Source organism: Corythoichthys intestinalis, chromosome 15, assembly GCF_030265065.1.
Source record: "Corythoichthys intestinalis isolate RoL2023-P3 chromosome 15, ASM3026506v1, whole genome shotgun sequence".
Classification (NCBI taxonomy): domain Eukaryota; kingdom Metazoa; phylum Chordata; class Actinopteri; order Syngnathiformes; family Syngnathidae; genus Corythoichthys; species Corythoichthys intestinalis.
Genome location: NC_080409.1, coordinates 28,685,846 through 28,704,042, shown reverse-complemented (window position 1 = coordinate 28,704,042; position 18,197 = coordinate 28,685,846). Strand labels below are relative to the sequence as shown.

The 18,197-nt window shown below is 39.7% G+C and overlaps 2 protein-coding genes across 5 annotated transcripts in view; both read left to right on the top strand.

The window, feature by feature from the left end:
• Positions 1–17: 17 nt before the first annotated feature.
• vps29 (VPS29 retromer complex component) lies at positions 18–11,619 on the top strand. Of its 2 annotated transcripts, XM_057860360.1 has the most exons (5): positions 62–109; positions 4,234–4,245; positions 8,870–9,061; positions 11,005–11,240; positions 11,308–11,619. In XM_057860360.1, the coding sequence occupies exons 1-5, from the start codon at positions 107–109 to the stop codon at positions 11,423–11,425; spliced, it is 561 nt and encodes a 186-aa protein (XP_057716343.1). In that variant the 5' UTR covers positions 62–106; the 3' UTR covers positions 11,426–11,619. The 2 variants fall into 2 exon arrangements, with proteins under 2 accessions (XP_057716344.1, XP_057716343.1); XM_057860361.1 differs by lacking the exon at positions 4,234–4,245 and having other exon boundaries at positions 18–109.
• A 4,159-nt stretch (positions 11,620–15,778) lies between these two features.
• Positions 15,779–18,197, top strand: part of atrn (attractin) — a 108,906-nt gene continuing 106,487 nt past the window's right edge. For all 3 annotated transcript variants that reach the window (XM_057859582.1, XM_057859580.1, XM_057859581.1), the window contains exon 1: positions 15,779–16,269. In XM_057859582.1, the coding sequence (XP_057715565.1) occupies positions 16,025–16,269 (245 nt within the window). In that variant the 5' untranslated portion in view covers positions 15,779–16,024. The remainder of the gene's footprint in view (positions 16,270–18,197) is intronic.

Sequence of the window (18,197 nt, the reverse complement as noted above, 5' to 3'; positions counted from 1 at the left end):
ACACTTTACTTTATCGTTTCTCATTGGCCGCCAATGTGACGTAACACGCAACTACGTACTACGTAGGACTTCCTCAACTTGACGAGCATCAACAGCGAAATTGAAGATGGTGAGTGTGGAGCATCCCTTCAAAAACATAATTACGCCAACTATGGCGCTTTTTTTGTAGATGAGTCAGCCTCGGACAGGCAAGCGACGATGTGCTTTTCGGAGATGTAAAACGGTCAGACTTCTTTTATGAGGTGACGCCTCAAGTCTCTGAGATGGGCTCGGCGGTCACATGACAGGTTCTGCACTTAAGTGGTACAAATTTACTAAATGAGCGAAATCAACAAACTTTAGCTCTTTATATTGGCCATTGACGTATTATGGTTGCTGTCATTTCAACCGGGATTTCATATGTGTGGCGCATTTGATGCTCAGGTGACTTTTTCCTGGACGCGAAGTGGTTAGCTCTGTCTGCTAACAAGCTAACCACTTCGGAATGATCATTTGGATAAAATACAGCAATGTGACGTCATCTAATTGCATTCATTCATTCATGGTGGACTCGTTGACTATATAAATGCTAGGCAACAAGGATGGCCCGCCAATATTTAGCACTTCATGTCAATGGAAAAATATTTGATAATGGCAGAAAATGCAAAAACATAAATTGATTATGAATCTGTTAATGGAAACCATTATAGTTATCGATTCAATTGGTGTACCTCAAATATTTAGATCAGTCATGCATCTCTGTAAACATGGTAATTATTTATTAATCATATGAAAATAAATATCCAGTGGGGCAAATATGTATTTAGTCAAACACTAATTGTGCAAGTTCTCCCACTTGAAAATATTAGAGAGTCCTGTAATTGTCAACATGGGTAAACCTCAACCATGAGAGACCGAATGTTGAAAAAAAAAAAAAAAAAAGCAGAAAATTCACATTGTTTGATTTTAAATAATTTATTTGCAAATCATGGTGGAAAATAAGTATTTGTTCAATACCAAAAGTTCATCTCAATACTTTGTTCTGTACCCTTTGTTGGCAATAACGGAGGCCAAACGTTTTCTGTAACTCTTCACAAGCTTTTCACACACTGTTGCTGGTATTTTGGCCCATTCCTCCATGCATATCTCCTCTAGAGCAGTGATGTTTTGGGGCTGTCATCGGGCAACACGGACTTTCAACTCCCTCCACAGATTTTCTATGGGGATGAGATCTGGAGACAGACTAGGCCACTCCAGGACCTTGAAATGCTTCTTACAAAGCCACTCCTTTGTTGCTCTGGCTGTGTGTTTGGGATCATTGTCATGCTGAAAGACCCAGCCATGTCTCATCTTCAATGCAATTGCTGATGGAAGGAGATTTTCACTCAAAATCTCTCTATACATGGCGCCATTCATTCTTTCCTTTACACAGATCAGTCGTCCTGGTCCCTTTGCAGAAAAACAGCCCCTAAGCGCAATGTTTCCACCGCCATGCTTCACAGTGGGTATGGTGGTCTTCGGATGCAATTCAGTATTCTTTCTCCTCCAAACACGCGAACATGTGTTTCTACCAAAAAAGTTCTATTTTGGTTTCATCTGACCATAACACATTCTCCCAGTCCTCTTCTGGATCATCCAAATGCTCTCTAGCGAACCGCAGACGGGTCTGGACGTGTACTTTCTTTAGCAGGGGGACATGTCTGACAGTGCAGGATTTGAGTCGACAGCTCTTTGGTCTTGGCCATAGTGGAGTTTGGAGTGTGACAGACTGAGGTTGTGGACAGGTGTCTTTCATACCGATAATGAGTTAAAACAGGTGCCATTAATACAGGTAACGAGTGGAGCCTCGTTACACCTCGTTAGAAGAAGTTAGACCTCTTTGACAGCCAGAAATCTTGCTTGTTTGTAGGTGACCAAATACTTATTTTCCACTCTAATTTGGAACTAAATTCTTTAAAAATCAAACAATGTGATTTTCAGTTTTTTTTTTTCCCACATTCTATCTGTCATGGTTGAGGTTTGCCCATGTTGACAGTTACAGGCCTCTCTAATCTTTTCAAGTAGGATAATTTATGCAATTGGTGGTTGACTAAATACGTATTTGTCCCACTGTAAATATATTAGGGGTGCACGATATCAATTTTTTGAAACCGATACCGATAACCTCCTGCTCCCCAATGCCGATACCGATATCAATAACCGATAATAAATATATAATTTTTACATGTATATTCACATGAGTTTTTGAACACCTGGAGGTTAAAAAAAACTAGTGGTGGATTCAACATAGATTTGCTTATGACCTAAACAGATTTTTCCTGATGACATGAACATTATTATAATGAACAAAACAAAGACAAGAACAGTCTCAACTTCAAATAAAGTGCCAATATTTATTTTTTCAAATAAATATAATTTGAGTCAATAACCATCAATTAGTCAATGCCATTGAAGAGGTGTTCCCTGAACAATGAGCACTGAACTAAAACATAAACCCAACAGCTATTGTGCTTTGTCATCAGATAAAAACATTTGGTGCTACAGGAGAGGAGACTGTTGTGGTCTTGGTCCATGAAACAACTTTCTTAACCTGTTAATTATAGAACAGCAAGCCTATCAATAACCAAAAGGCCTCTAACACTGCAAAATGCAAACATTATATAGTAAGGTTCACCACTCATTCCTCATTATCAAAAATATGGTAGAACAAAAAGGATTAATGGCTTGCCTTATAATAATCCATATAAACGCCAGTGAGTGAACCCTTTTTCAATCAAGCATGAGGTTTTTTCTCTGCATAGTACGAAATTCTTGTCCGGCCACTTGCTGACAGGACTAACATTACATGTCCATATGTCCATGGTGAAAATTACGTGCATGCATGGTTGCTGATCAAAGAATGGAAGTATGTGGCAATCTCATCATACTTTGCCGGTAAACATTCAGCTTGGAATGATGAAACTTGGCTCTAAATGACGAAGTAGCCGCCTATATCCTACAGTGGGGAGAACAAGTATTTGATACACTGCCAATGGGTTTTCCCATTGACTGTGTATCACATACTTCTTCTCCCCACTGTATGTCCTCAACGAGGGAAAAGTGTTGGTTGTCTAGCGCCATCATTTCTGTGATCATGTATGTGATAGCTATAGCCCTCGGTAATCTTTGTGAAACTTTTCAAAGGCCTCGTTAAATGGTCCAACCTCGGCTTTCTTAGCCGGCTTTGGAATTGGATGGGGAGCTTCATTTGCAGCTCGCGCGTCCTCATAACTCTTTAAAAACACCATTGAAGCGATTGTCATCTTTTAAGTAGCTTATTAAGATGTCTTGTAGCTGGACAGTTTTTTCCCCTCCTCGTGGAACTTCGACTTTGCATTTGTTACAAATTGCGAGTGAAGCGTTTTCCACTGACAACTTGAAAAAAATCCCACACTACCGATGCCATGCTGCAGACTGCCGTCGTTTGATTGTTACGTCACAGAAGGGAGCGCTTGAGTTGTGGCACAGTTCCCTCTTCCTACTCCACACACAGTCACTGATACATTGAACTGGCAAAACAGGAGTGGAAACGAACACATCCCAATCCACCGACACCGTGCCAAAAATATTATATGATTGGGATGACCTTATAATTCTTATTATCGGACCAATAATTACCGTGTACCTACAATATATATATATATATATATATATATATATATATATATATATATATATATATATATATATATATATATATAATGTATTTGGTTTACTATGTGCACAAAAGTAGAAATAATACTATTCTTTAAAAAAAAAAAATGAGCGGCACTCTGTTCCGTAAACAGCCCGCAGATCATTTACATGCTCAAGGCTACAATTATTTCTTCTAAAAAAATGGTTCAGTAGAGTTCTTCTAATTTGTTTAATACTACTTCATTATTCAGTCTTTCCATATACTGTACATCTTCAGTTGTGAGTTGCTATTTTCGAAAAAATATTGCAAACCTTTGTTACACAACAATCACTAACTATTAACAAGTGAATGAATCACATCATCTACAGTATTTAATTTGTTTTGTTTGTGTTAATCTTAATTTGTCTGTCCATTACCTGTTAATTTCTAATTTTAGCCCCCTTTCCTTCCCCAATTGCTTGTCTTTTTCTCCCCCGTCATCTTTTTTGTTTGTTGTATTAATGATTCCTTCTTATGTCATTCTATTCACACACACATCCCCCTACTTCCATCCCGCTTGCCTGTCTCCAATCAACCAGGCCGGTCACCGGGTAAGTACCGCCCCCTTTGCGCTTTCCGCGGCGGATGCTCTCTACTGGCTCGCTAATGCCTAACTCTGGCCTTTGTAGTGACAAAACGCAGCAAAACAGACCTTCAGCACATAGTTTAACATGTTTCAGCTTTCTCTTCTTAGATGAATTTCAAGTCAATCCTGGACTATTGTCCTGAAATAACTGAGACGGGGATGTTATGACTAGAGCATGTAAATGAGTGTTCATGTGTGAAACGCAGCCGGACCAATCACAGCACAGCATGGAACCACTGGACCCCTTTTAAATTCAACAATACAGTACAACTAATTTTCTAATTCATTTTTTCCCCCTAGTTTTTGTACTGTGTAAAAAACAACTAAAAATAATTGATTCATCTGTGGATTTTTTTTTCATTTGATTGATTTTAAAAATACTGAATAATTTCCGTTATTTATACAGTGAGGGTGCAGAAAAATGCACAAACATAAATCGATTCAGTCAAGTGTTGGTGCTTAAATATTTGAGGGTAAATCGAGCATTTGCTGCCAGCCCCTCACAGTTCAAATGTGTTGGACGCCTATGCCATCAATGGCAGTGAATGGGTTAAACAAGCTCTTTCCAGGTGCCTCTTGAGTTTCCTCAGTTGTGGTGTTTATCCTCAAATAATGGCCTCCATTGTTCCATGCCTCTGTCATGCAACAAACATCGGGACTTTTTTAAGATGCTGCATAGGAAATGTCACAAATTATTATTTGGATAATCAATTCATTCAATATTTTTGTGATGAAAATTCATCCACATCATTCAAGTAAGACAATACATGACATATACAATAAGTATCAAATTACTCAATTAGATGCGAAAAGGATCGCCCCTAAGAAGCTACTTAAAGTTTTTAATAGGGGGCCCGGATTTCCATAGATATAGAATGTTGCCCATGTATCCTAAAAAGGAGAACGTACAGACAAAACTCTCGGCAATTATTCTACTCACTGGTTCATATATAAATAAGTTTTTACAGTTTTAATACGCTGAGCTGAGGAAAAAAAAAGGACTGTGAATTAGGGCTCGGTTTTATAGAACAAACGTCCAGGTTAGAGCAAATGTAGAGACCAGGTGAAATCGCAGACAAACTGATCCTGAATGTTTGGAGGCCCATGGCTTAAAGGGAACCACGGATAGAAAGTAGTTCTTAAAAGATAAACGTTATTATGAGTTAAAATAATTTTATATTAAAACCCCTCTTGATGTTTTCGTTTTTAAACAGTTAGTAAAATTAGTTTAACTAGTAGGTCGCCATTGTTGTTGACATCGCGGGGCGATGACTTCACTGGGTTACACTGCCGAGCTTCCAGAGTATGACTCTAGGGACATAAACATGTCACCTATTCAGCCCTTTCAATTTGAACCCGAGAGGAACATTAATAAGCATGACAGCACTGTTGATACTTCACAAAATGAGTAGCAAAAGCAAAATGAACAGGAAAGACAGGATGAGACGATACGAGAGTGGGAAAAAATGGTGTTTTGCCAAAATACACTGGCAAAACGTCTACAAGAGACAAATTTGACACCCACACTACTACTATGTGCTTTCAGCTTGTTTTGTCTAGATGAATACAGACAGAACATAAAGATGCCTTAAGAAAATACTTAAAAGTTGTAATATCAAATAAGGGTGGTTTAAATACACTACGTGATTGATGTGGTCAACAGATCAACAATCTGCTTTAAGCTACCACAAGAAAACACAATGCCTAAAAGTATGAGAGGGAAACACATGCAAAAAATATTTTTGTGGCAATGAAAAGGTAATAAAAGACTCAATAAAAACACAAATAGAAAGTACTCGCCGCTTTAAACCGATGTGCGCATGTGTTGGATGTCTCCCCGCGTAGGAAGAAATAGCAGAACACTAGTAGTGTTCGTCTAGTGAGAGTGACAAACTACGTCATCACCCCGAGCGTCCATTGGGCGCATACAGCATGGTGCCATCCGTAGGTCAAAACGTACTAAATATTATAGATTTTTAAATCAATCGCCATATTTTATGTTTTTCTGATAACATAGTTTAGTAAAAGAGAACAATTTTGGCTTATTAGAGCCTACAAGTCTTTAAGTCCGAGGTTCCCTTTAAATACATACACCCAGAGCAGCTGGTAACAAGTGGCAAGTGGCAGTGATTAGAAGCAATGAGACGATGAGCTTCCTGATAGGTAGAGTGGCTGCAGGCAATGTGGTCGAATACATCTCAATTAGTGGAGCAGGGGCAGAGTGAAGACATACTGTACACTGCTAAAAGAAATAGAGGAACACTTCAAAAAAGGCATCAAATGTAAACGGGGGGTGGGGTGTTTGATCTTGAATATCTTTCCTGATAATCCCTAGGTGATTGTATTAGTAACGAAATGATACCACATAATTTGATAGAAATGAAAATGATCACCCTACAGAGGGAGGAAATCAAGGCACCCCAAAAATGAAAGTTAAATAATGCGACAGACAGGTCCATTTTGCCAAAATGTCGTTGTAACAACCCAAAACGATTCTCAGTAGTTTGTTTGGCCCCCACATTCGTGTACGCATTCCGGGCAGCGTCGGGCCATGCTCCTAATGAAACGACAAATGGGCTGGGGGATCTCCTCCCAGATCTGGACCAGGGCATCACTGAGCTCCTGGACAGTCTGAGATGGCGCCGGATGGACCTAAACATAATTTCCCAGAGGTGTTCTATTGGGTTTAGGTCAGGTGAACATGGGGGACAGTCAATGGTATCAATTATTTCATCTTGAAGGAACTGCCTGCATAGGCTAGTCACGTGAGGATGGACATTTTCTTGGACCAGGAGGCACCCAGGTCTCTCTGCACCAGCGTAGGTTCTGAAAATTGGTCCAAGGATTTCATCCCGATACCTAATAGCAGTCAGGGTGCCATTTTCTAACCTGTAGGGGTCTGTGCGTCCTTCCAGGGATATGCCTTCCCAGACCATCATTGACCCACCACCGAACCGGTCATGCTGAATGATGTTGCGGGCAGCATAACGTTCTTCACGGCCTCTCCGGACCCTTTCATGTCTGTTGCATGTGCTGAGGTTGAACTTGCTCTCATTGGTGAAGAGCAACGTGCACCAGTGGTATAGTTGCCAATTCTGGTGGTCTATGGCAAATGCAAATCGAGCTCTACGGTCCTGGCCTATGAGCACAGGGCCTTGTGGCCCTCAGGCCACCCTCATGGAGCCTGTTTCTTATTGTATGGGTCAGAAAAATTCACACCGGTAGCCTGCTGAAGGTCATTTTGTAGGACTCTGACAGTTCCTCCTTGCACAAAGGAGCAGATACCGATCTTGCTAAGGTTTTAAGGATCTTTTACGGCCCTGTGTTGCTCTCCTGGAATAACTTCTTGTCTCCTGAAATCTCCTCCATGCTCTTGAGACTGACACAGCAAACATTCTTGCAAAGACACGTATTGATGTTCCATCCTGGGGTAGTTGGACTATTTGTGCAATCTCTGTAGCGTCTATGTACTGCACCATGCTAACAGAGATGTTGATCCAAGCCAAATGACAAGCTGCAGTGTCAGGAAGTCAGTCAGTAAAAAATCAGCCAAAAGAGAAGAGCAAGGAAAAAGTATATCAGTGGTGTCAACCTAGCAAACAATTCCTGTTTCGGGGGCCATTTAACTGTTGCCCCTCTGATGCAAAGCAGATGAATTTGATTAACAACCCCCTCTGCTACCTAACTGACCACATAAATATCCCAAAGTTTGACCGATAGGTCTGATTAAAAAGTGTTCCTCGTTTTTGAGCAGTGTATAAAGGAAATTAAATAAAGATAAATAACAAGTGTTTATAGAATGTACCCCAAAATTATAAAATTAAAATTCCACACAGGACCCAGGCGTGATCCTTGATCTCAGAGCTGTGGGGCACACGCGCTAACCACTCTCTTATCATACCGCTGTTTTTACAAGTTATTAGGGAAAAATTGATGGCTAATTCATCATTAAAAGTGTAAAGTTTCCCAACTCTTATTTTTTTAATGAGGCTTAAATTTGAATTCTGTAAGATAAGAACATTGGTCAATTCCTGTCTCAGTAATAATAATGTGTCAATAATTTTTGCATTTAAAAATGTAATCACTTGACAGTACCAATTACAACCAACACTGCTTGTCAGAGAAGATGCTTTAGGTCCTTTTGGGTTCCTGGAATTTAAGATAGGCTTTATCTGGAACTACTTTTGTGTTCGAACCAAGTATTTAATTCCAAATTATGGGTGCTAAAAAAAAGGCCTTGTAGCGCCGTAGTTTTTTTGTAAGGTGCAAAACATTTAAGTTGGGGTTTTCAGTGCCGATTGTAACCTAAATGAACTCAATGGAACGCCACTATTTGAGGAAATGCGACCATCAGGTTCTTTGCTATTCTTTGTTCTTGCTTTTTGGTGAAGTTTTGTGTGAAGACTTAAAAACAAGTCTAACGCCTGCTCTGCTATTGGCTTTCTGATACTCGACCATCCATCCAAGAAACCAACTACCCGACTGTCAAACAGTCGTAGTTCAGACAGTCAGTTCAATTTCTTCCTAGCTGGGGTCCCTCAGGTACACCTCTTTTTTTTCGCTGTCTAAAGTGTCTGTTTTCCATGCAGTTGGTCCTGGTGTTAGGCGACCTGCACATCCCGCACCGGTGCAACACTTTGCCGGCTAAGTTCAAGAAGCTTCTGGTGCCGGGAAAGATCCAACATATTCTCTGCACGGGTAACCTTTGCACCAAGGAGAGCTACGACTACCTGAAGACGCTCGCCGGGGACGTCCACATCGTACGCGGGGACTTTGACGAGGTCGCTACGACTGCTGAATTCTTTCCCCTTATATAATCATAATTTTTTTCCTGTAGACTTTTTCGCCCCACCGTACTGCCCACGCCCTATGACCGGCTCTCACCAATCCCACTTTGAAACATTCTAAAAATTCACCCAATGTAGGCGCTCTTTTGAGTTTGCCCTTTTTCATCAAAGGAAGCCCCATTTCCAATGGCAAAACCACTACAAAATTCAAATTTGGAAATGTATATCATCTTACTTTTTTAATTCAATTCACATAATTTACACATTCAAAAAATTCAGGAAATCAAGGTGCACAAGTGTTGTTTACAGTTTTTGCCAAAAACAAGGTTCCAGCAAAATTTGACAAAACTACAGTAATCCCTCGCTACTTCGCGCTTCAAACTTTGCGCCCTCAGTCCATCGCGGATTTTTTTTTTCAATTAAAATAAAAATAAATAAAGATGAACTGTCCTGATCCGATGACGTAGTCTCCCTATCCCTCCTGTTGCTTTTGGTTTGGCAGTGCACTGGAGTTTCTTATTAAAGTTAATGATGATTGACAGACATTAAGGAGATTCTTGGAAGCCAAAACTTCAAAGCGCCACATGCGTCAATCATTGTTCAACTTGTTAAACAATTGCTGTGGCAACTCATTTTGTGTAAGGGAAGAGCTTGAGCGGATTTGAGTGGACTCACTCAATGAAGCATTTAATAAACACAAGCATGTTTCGGTGGGACAGTAACATGTTTAAAACTTATCATAATTATTACATTTGAAGTGTTTAAAAACCATTTATTAAAATATATGAACAAAAGTTTTTTATTTATTTATTTTTTTATTATACTTCTAGGTAAAAAAGTGAAAAAAACATGTCTTAAATGTATCTTTTTCCAATGCTAAATCTGAATAAATACATTGAACATGCACACAAAACATTTTTTTTGCTACTACTTATTGCGGCGGGTTCCAGTCCCCATTCACCGCTAAAGACGAGTGATCACTGTACTCTGTTTATTTCCATCCCTATTCATTACCAATGACAAAACATGACCTGATATCAAAATGAAGTGACCTAAGAAAACCCCAAAGTCTACAGGAACAGACCAACGAGCAGAAAGTGACCTACGAATGCTCTAAAATCAATGAATAAAAAAGGAAAAGCGAAAATCCCTTAAAATCTAAACAAATTAATAACTGAAAAATTAAAAAACACTTATAAGGCAAACAACATGCAAAAACAGCTAAAAAACAACCCTCTCAAAAAATGACAAACTGCAGATAAATTGGCAAAACTGCGAAAAACACAAAAGTCCAAAAAGCCCCACACACATATACCCCCCCCCCCCAAAAAAAACACATTTGATTAAAAAAAAAAAAAAAATCACAGAAAAATTAATAATTTACTTGATATTTTAGTTCTAGTCGTTATTGGGCACTGATTGGATGCCATTGACGGTGTTAGATGTCCAATCTGTTTTGACTGGGAGGGGCGAATGAACGAGTGTCAAACAAGTTCACAAGAAAGTGACCCGAACATGCAAATAGGAATTGACAGAAAATATACAGGAAGTGACTTCATGGGAGAGCAAAAATTGCATTTTGTAGTTACAATTATTTTTCCTGCAACTGCAAGTTCCTATTTCCTCTACAAATACATGTTTGTTTTGTTACAACTGTAAATGTTTCCCTACAACTGCAAGTTCAAATTCACCTATACTAGTTAGTTTTGTTACAACCTTTTTCAGCTGTAACTACGAATGTATTTCGTGCAACGGCAAGTTCCAATTTGTTTCTGCAAATACAAATGTATTTCCTGCAATTTACCTCTAACACTAAAAGTTAGTTTTGTGACAACTATGTTGTGGCAGTAAGAACAATTTTATTTCCTACTGGTTAAAATTCAATTTGACCTCAAATTTACAAGTTAGTTCCATTGCAACTCCATTTTGTTTTTCAGAACCTGAACTACCCGGAGCAGAAGGTGGTGACGGTGGGCCAATTCAAGATTGGTCTTATCCACGGCCACCAGGTGATCCCGTGGGGGGAAATGGCCAGTTTGGCGCTACTGCAAAGGCAGCTGGATGTGGACATCCTCATCTCTGGACACACGCACAAGTTTGAGGCCTTTGAGAACGAGAACAAGTTCTACATCAATCCAGGATCCGCCACTGGAGCCTACAGCGCACTGGAATGGTACAAACTGCAAGCACAAACCGCATGGTTTTTGGGAGCCGGGCCCTAAAATTTTGTCTTTTCACAGCAACATAATCCCATCCTTCGTGTTGATGGACATCCAGGCGTCCACAGTTGTGACATACGTCTACCAGCTGATCGGAGACGACGTCAAAGTGGAACGAATCGAGTACAAAAAGTCATAATTAGCACTACCCAACATGCTTTCCTTTCCACTTGGGGACAGTTTCTGTCTTCAATCCCAAATTTCACATTGTTTTCGTTTTGTTTTCATTGTGTTGCAGTTGAATTCTTGTGATGAATACAAACATTGTCTTGCGAAAATTTCAGCTTCCTTCTCATTCCTTCGTTTCACACGGAATAAACGACTTATGTTCAAGTCCTGATTTGTCTTCAATGATCACACAAAAAAATGTGCTATAGATTTTAAAGTATGTGGACGCATTAACTTGATCATATACCTAGTGAGATGTTAAACATCTGAACATAGTATGTAGAGACAAAAATTATTTTTCAAAAAAATGGCCAAAACACACAAAAATGCTCAGGACTTGAAGGGTTAAATCATATTGTTACTCATGTATCATTTTCCTTTTGGTTGCAAATGTTCCTGGCCAACGTGACCGTTTAGCGCCACTGGATTTAGGGTGCTGTTTGTACGGCTGCTCAGGGGCGTAGGTTTGGTGTCAACTTTGGTAGGGACGATATAACAGCATCACCTGCATGTACAGTTTTTGCTGGGGACGGGACATGAAGACAAAACAGATTGGGTGAATGGGGGTCAGTGCTACATTTCTCACGAATAAGAACCTAATTAATTGATAGGCTGAAGGATCAATGCAAAATAAATCTATTATAATGTATTGACTTACACCTTCATGTGTATTGGTTCAGATGATAGACCGTTCAGTTCAAACCTTTGTTTTCAAAAACTACGAAAGAAACATTTTGAAAACTTCCAGAATAAATGTCTGGATTTTATTAGCAAATTTAAATTGAAATATTTGACCATAATTTATATTTTTCTGGTTCTATTGTTTACAGCAGAGTTCACTATATTTCTCACAGCTTAATTAACAGTATAAAACACAGGAGGACACTTCTCTCAAAGCAGCTTTCTACTCGAGTTTTACAGATAAGCAAGTTCACACAGTTTAATGTTATGCTAACCCTGATGCAGGTCCGACTTCCAGTAGCAAAATTAGTGGCGTGTTCCCTACTTCCACAAAATTGACGTTTTTTTTTTTTTTTTTTTTTTTTTAAACATACAGTGGCTGCTGCTGGCCGAAAAAAACCTTCTAATATCCCTCCTCTGCGGAGGAGGCAGCATGTTGTCAACATGTAATTCTGTTGGGGCTGTGTGAGTGTGTGGGTAGTGGTGGTCCTGTGTGTGTGTGGGGCGTGGGGGTGGTCAAGTCATCATTCAATCAAACGTGCGTTTGAAGGAAAAAAGTGAAAAGGGGTAAATGTAAGTGAACATAATTAAGTTTCACTTAATAATTGTTGGGTCATTTCTATCCTTACAACATATGGAAAGAATATTTAAATTACCTATATAATCGAACTAATTATTTAATGCAAATAAGTTGCTTAAAAGTTGGGACAATTTGCGCATCCTGAAAAGTTCTTAGTGTTGTGTCCCTACTGCCCCTATGCAGACCTATGCCCTTGTGGCTGCTCATGCTGAAAATAACAATGTTAAAAAAAACAGAATTTTTGAGTTACTTTTTTTTGTGTGTGTGTGTGTGCAAATATACAGCAATAATAATTAAATTACAAATTTTACATCAAAACATTAAATCTGAAAGTTTTGGATGAAGCGGAATATTTAGCTAATATGTTAACCGCTGAAATCGATTATTGAACATGGATTTTTGTGATTGATAATTACCAATAATAACATTTGGAGGAACTTTATTTGAAGGGTGCTTTGAGATTTTCATTGTCCTTTTACGTATCAAAATGTATGGCCTGTAGCCACTAAGACAAGCCACAAGGGGGCTCACTTTGACTGTGAAAGATGTCCAATCTATTTGAATACAAGCCCCTCACATTCAAATGGATTGACGTCTAGGAGACTTGACTTCTGGCCCTCGAGTTTCTTTCCTTACCTACAAAGCACTCACAGGTGGACACACTTTGAGCTTCTCCTCATTGAAAGACCAGCATTCGCCAAGGTATCGTTTACATTTAGCAGACTTACACACACACACACAAAAAATATTAATAATAACATTTAAAAATAATAATTAATTAAATAAAAAGGTCAGGGTTGTATTTTTTTAACCCAAGCTGTATTGTTTGAGAAGTCGCTTGGTCCTTATAGCCTCGAGGTTCAAAGAGAAACTTTAATCGTCCTAGTACAAAGAAAACATTTTTCCAAAAACATAAATATTTGGTCTTTGATTTACATATTTTACACGATGAATATTGAATTGTGCCAGAATTAACATAAGAATGATGACATATCTCAAATCTTTTTCTACTTCTGCCTGGTTATACAGGCCAAATAAAATGTCTAAAAATCACTTTTAATGAGGGCTCAATCTGGAGTTGATGAAATTATTCAAGTCAACCCAAGCGATGTGAGTGTAAGTACACTCCCAAACAGGGCCGGCCCAGCCTATATGCAGACTATGCAGCTGCTTAGGGCCCCTGACCACTAGGGGGCCCCCAGTGTGGCAATTGTTTAATTTATATTCTATTTTGTTTACTATAGTTTGCTTTATTTGACTTTGGTCAGTTTTGATACTTGATTATAAGCTTAAAAAAATAAAAGTTCTTCCTTAACTTCTTTCTTTCCTCTTTTACAAAAAGGTTTGGCGCTATCGACTAAGTACTGACAATCATTTGGGGTGAGAAGTTTGAAGTACGCAGTGCAAGAAAATCTGATTAATATACAAAATATGGACGTATGGGTTGGATTGCATGTATGGGTTTCACAGTACACTGTGACGAAATGGTGGGCCAAAAATATGGGCCCCTTTGCATTATTTTGCTTAGGGCCCTGAAATGGCCTGGGCCGGCCCTGCTCCCAAAAGAAATGGGAAACAGTTTCCTCTGCATTTGCACATAAAGAAAACAACGTGTCAATTTCAAATTTTGCCATTGTTGTCTTTACAGGATAACACCTGTGAAGTATTTCAGAGCCACATTTCTCACGAATATGAAGCTAATTAATTGATAGGCGAAATGATCAAAGCAAAATAAATCTGGATTGACTTATCCTTACTCTTATGTGTATTAGTTCACGTAATACAATGTTTGATTCAAACCTTTGTTTTCAAAAACTACTAAAGAAACATTTTGAAGTGCATTTCCCCTTATTAAAAAAAAACTGGGAACAATCCAAGAATGAGTCAATTTCTGTGGGACATTGGAGCACCCCAAGACTCAAAAAGCATTGTAATATATAAGTGATTTAGGAAAAAAAATCATAAAGGAAAAATCTAAGATAGCCAAGGACCAAACTACATCCGTGGGATCCAAAGTACTCTGATAAAATTCTGATGTGTGATTTCATCTCACTTTTTTTTTCATGTTCATGTCATTGTCCCTCTAAAGTGGACCCATTCTTGGGACTTGCACTTTGAAGCCACCGCGTTGCATTACGGTAATGCACGTAATGCAAACAATTATCCAAATGATGGTTGGCTAGCTTGACCTCGTTGTTCCTTGTGGAGGCTGGCCTGACCGCAGTAGTTTTGCAGGTTTTCAAGTTCACACATATGAATGCTATGCTAACTCTGATGCAGGTCAGACTTTTAGTAGCAAAATTGGTGGTATTTCCCCCACCTCCAGAACATTGATGTCTTTTTATATTACTAACAGTGGCTTGTGCTGGCCGAAAAAAACTTCTAATATCCCTCCTCTTCGAAGGGGGTGTAGGAGAAGATTATGCTGTATTTCTGTCGACGAGGTTGTGTGAGTGTGTCCAAGTGGCGGGGGGAGGTGGGCTGGGGGGGGGGGTTCGAGCCATCAGCCAATCAAATGTGCGTTTGAGGGGGAAAAATGGACCGGCACATTCAGCAAGCGAAAAGGGATAAATGTAAGTCGAACATAATGAAAATAATGCACATTGCACAACTGTGACCACACTTGCCTTTTGATAGTGATTTCCTTTTATTACATCTGTGTGTGCGCGACTGCTGATGAATGTGAGAAGAGGTAATACTTGTACATCGTCAGAGAAGGCACAGCTCTGGGGGATGCTTGCAGTCATACCTGCTTGCAATCAAAGCTACCCATATAACTGCACTCATTGTATAATGCAAATAAGAAGAACATAATTCTTTATATGTAAACAGTTGACCAGAATCATTCAATAACGAGTTAACTTTTGAGAAAATTTTGTTATTGACCCATCTTTCAATGTATAAAGACTTAGAAAGGTCGTAATTACACTGTAGTACAAATTCCAGACCTCCTATTGATTTAAAAATATGTTTAGTGATGAAATTCAAAGAAGTAAAATCCAAAGCGTTCCGCGCGCCGCAAGGACAGGTATTCAGTCCCTCCCGCACTTCCGCCGTCATGACGTCACTTCTGGACGTCAATATGCGGCTCAGTGCGGCGAGCTGGGAAACCCAAACAGCACCACCGCTACTGGAAACATGTAACTCGGAACCCGCCATGGAGCCCTAACCCTGCCCGGTCACCCCCAGGAGCACGACCGACGCGTTGGCCCTTCGCTCCCCGACGAGCGGCGCTCGAGCGGCGGCGGCACCCACCGCAAAGCTAGTGGAGCGTCCAGGGGCTCGAGCAGCCATCTTTTAGCGAGACAAATGTTCGGGACGACGCGGCTCGGCCGACGGGCCTGCTCGCTGGTCGGCTCCGGAGAACGGAGCTTGGCGGCCGGGCTGCTGGTGGCTCTAGTGATAGCGGCGCGTCTTCCCGGAGGCTCGGGAGCGGTGTTGAAGGAGTGCGACAAGCCGTGCGTGAACGGCGAGTGCAACGCGGCCACGGGCGGCTGTGTGTGTTACCCCGGCTGGGTCGGGGATCAGTGCCAGCACTGCGGAGGAAGATTCAGGTATGGGCTCCGTGTGGGACCTGACGCCGGCGGATACGTTAGTTCGAGACCCCGATCGCTCCGAACGAACGTAGACGCGTACTGTAGGGGGGATTTAGCGCAGCTCTTTTTACCTGAGCAACATGGCGGTGCCTTCTTATCACCTGAATCACGTAAATGCAACATTTGCTGCATTCCTATAGCTAAATATAGGTATGTTAATAAAATAAACACCAACGGTAATTAAATTATAAATACACCTCATACAGAAAGAGCCAATCAAAATCTTTAAATGGATACCAATATCATATAATTCCGTTGACAATTAAGAGAGCTATGGATAATTAACGTTTGCAGAACAGCACTGATTTGTTCCTTGTTATTCAATCACCAATAAAAAAAAGTGTGCCTATATTTAAGAAAGTTAGCATATTTCATTTTAAGGCAGCCCTATTTGTAGAGCTATAAAGTATAAACCACATGGAGGTTTGAGTGCGTTGACATGACCAAATAGTGAATAAAACACAACCGCTGAAATCGATCATTGGACATTGATTTCATAATAATAATTACGTATAATTGTTAATAAATCAAGAATTTTATTTAATACTGTGCAAAAGCCAGACATTGGCTTTGTCTTTGTCTTCTTTCAAGGGTTGTGCCTTTATTTTGAAGCAGAATCATGTAGATTATTTTCTCTTGCAAGGCTATGATTTAATGTGTCAAAACAGTCCTAAATTACTGTTGATGAGTGAAGTGTCGGTGGTGTGACAACCAACCCAACTTTTTTTTTGTGTGCTAAAAGCTAAGCTAACAGCCAGTGTTGTTAATTTTACTTTAAAAAAGTAATTAATTACAGTTACAAATTACTTCTCCCAAAAAGTAATTGCGTTAGTAACTCGGTTACCTGAATGTAAGAGTAATTAGTTACTTGGCAAAGTAACTAGTGATATATATATATTTTTTTTCCAAAAAAAAACCCAAAACAAAACAACAGGTCACACAATGTGAAGCTTAAAGGGTTTGGGGGACAATTGGCCTGAGCCCAATTCTTTACCCTCCACTTAACTAGACACAAGGGTATTGCGATAACTAGCTAGTAACCTTTGCTATGTGTGGAAGTCATTTAAAGTTGTGAATCAATCGTTAAAGTTGTTAAAATTGCTCCCGTTATTGCATTAGTTCCCTTCTGTCTACATTAAACATGTGTAAGTTTTAAAACTGTTTCATCATTTAAAGATAGATTTAAGTTAAGATTTTGCCGATTTAGGAGCATTTTAGATTAAAAAAAAAAAAAAAAAATACTTAGGTTCGCTAGGAAGGATCTCTACATCAGGGCCTTCCTGAGAGGTCTACTGCTTTAAGATGGCGGCTGTTTACTAACGCATGTAGTCCTTAAAACATGTTGGCAATGCAGCAGTGTCTGTCAATTGCATCTAGTTCTATAATATGATATCTAACGTGTCATGTGGGCGTAGTTTGTCCGCTATGGCTACAGTCAGGTATTATTGGAGCCACCTAGCATCGCGGTTGCAACGGCGTCTTCCCCACTCCTGCTCTGCTCTCGTCCCCGTGAGTCCGTTTCTCTCAGACTTTTTTTATTCAACCAACTTAGTAACGCATAGTAACGCACGCCTTTCCCGCCTCAGTAACGGTAACGGCGTTGCCAAGATGAGAAAAGTAATTAATTAGATTACTCATTACTGAAAAAAATAACGCCGTTAGTAACGCCGTTATATTGTAACGCCGTTATGAACAACACTGCTAACAGCTACCATTCAGCTGACTAGCTCAAGAATGTGAATCAAACCTGTAGCTTTGTTCTAATACTATTTAATGGCAACTAGACATGTGCCGATTACCGGTTTCAAGGTATTCAATGGCATGAAAACGTCAAGGTTTCCAAACTGCTAAAAATTTCCGTCATACAGTCCCTATGGTATTAGCTA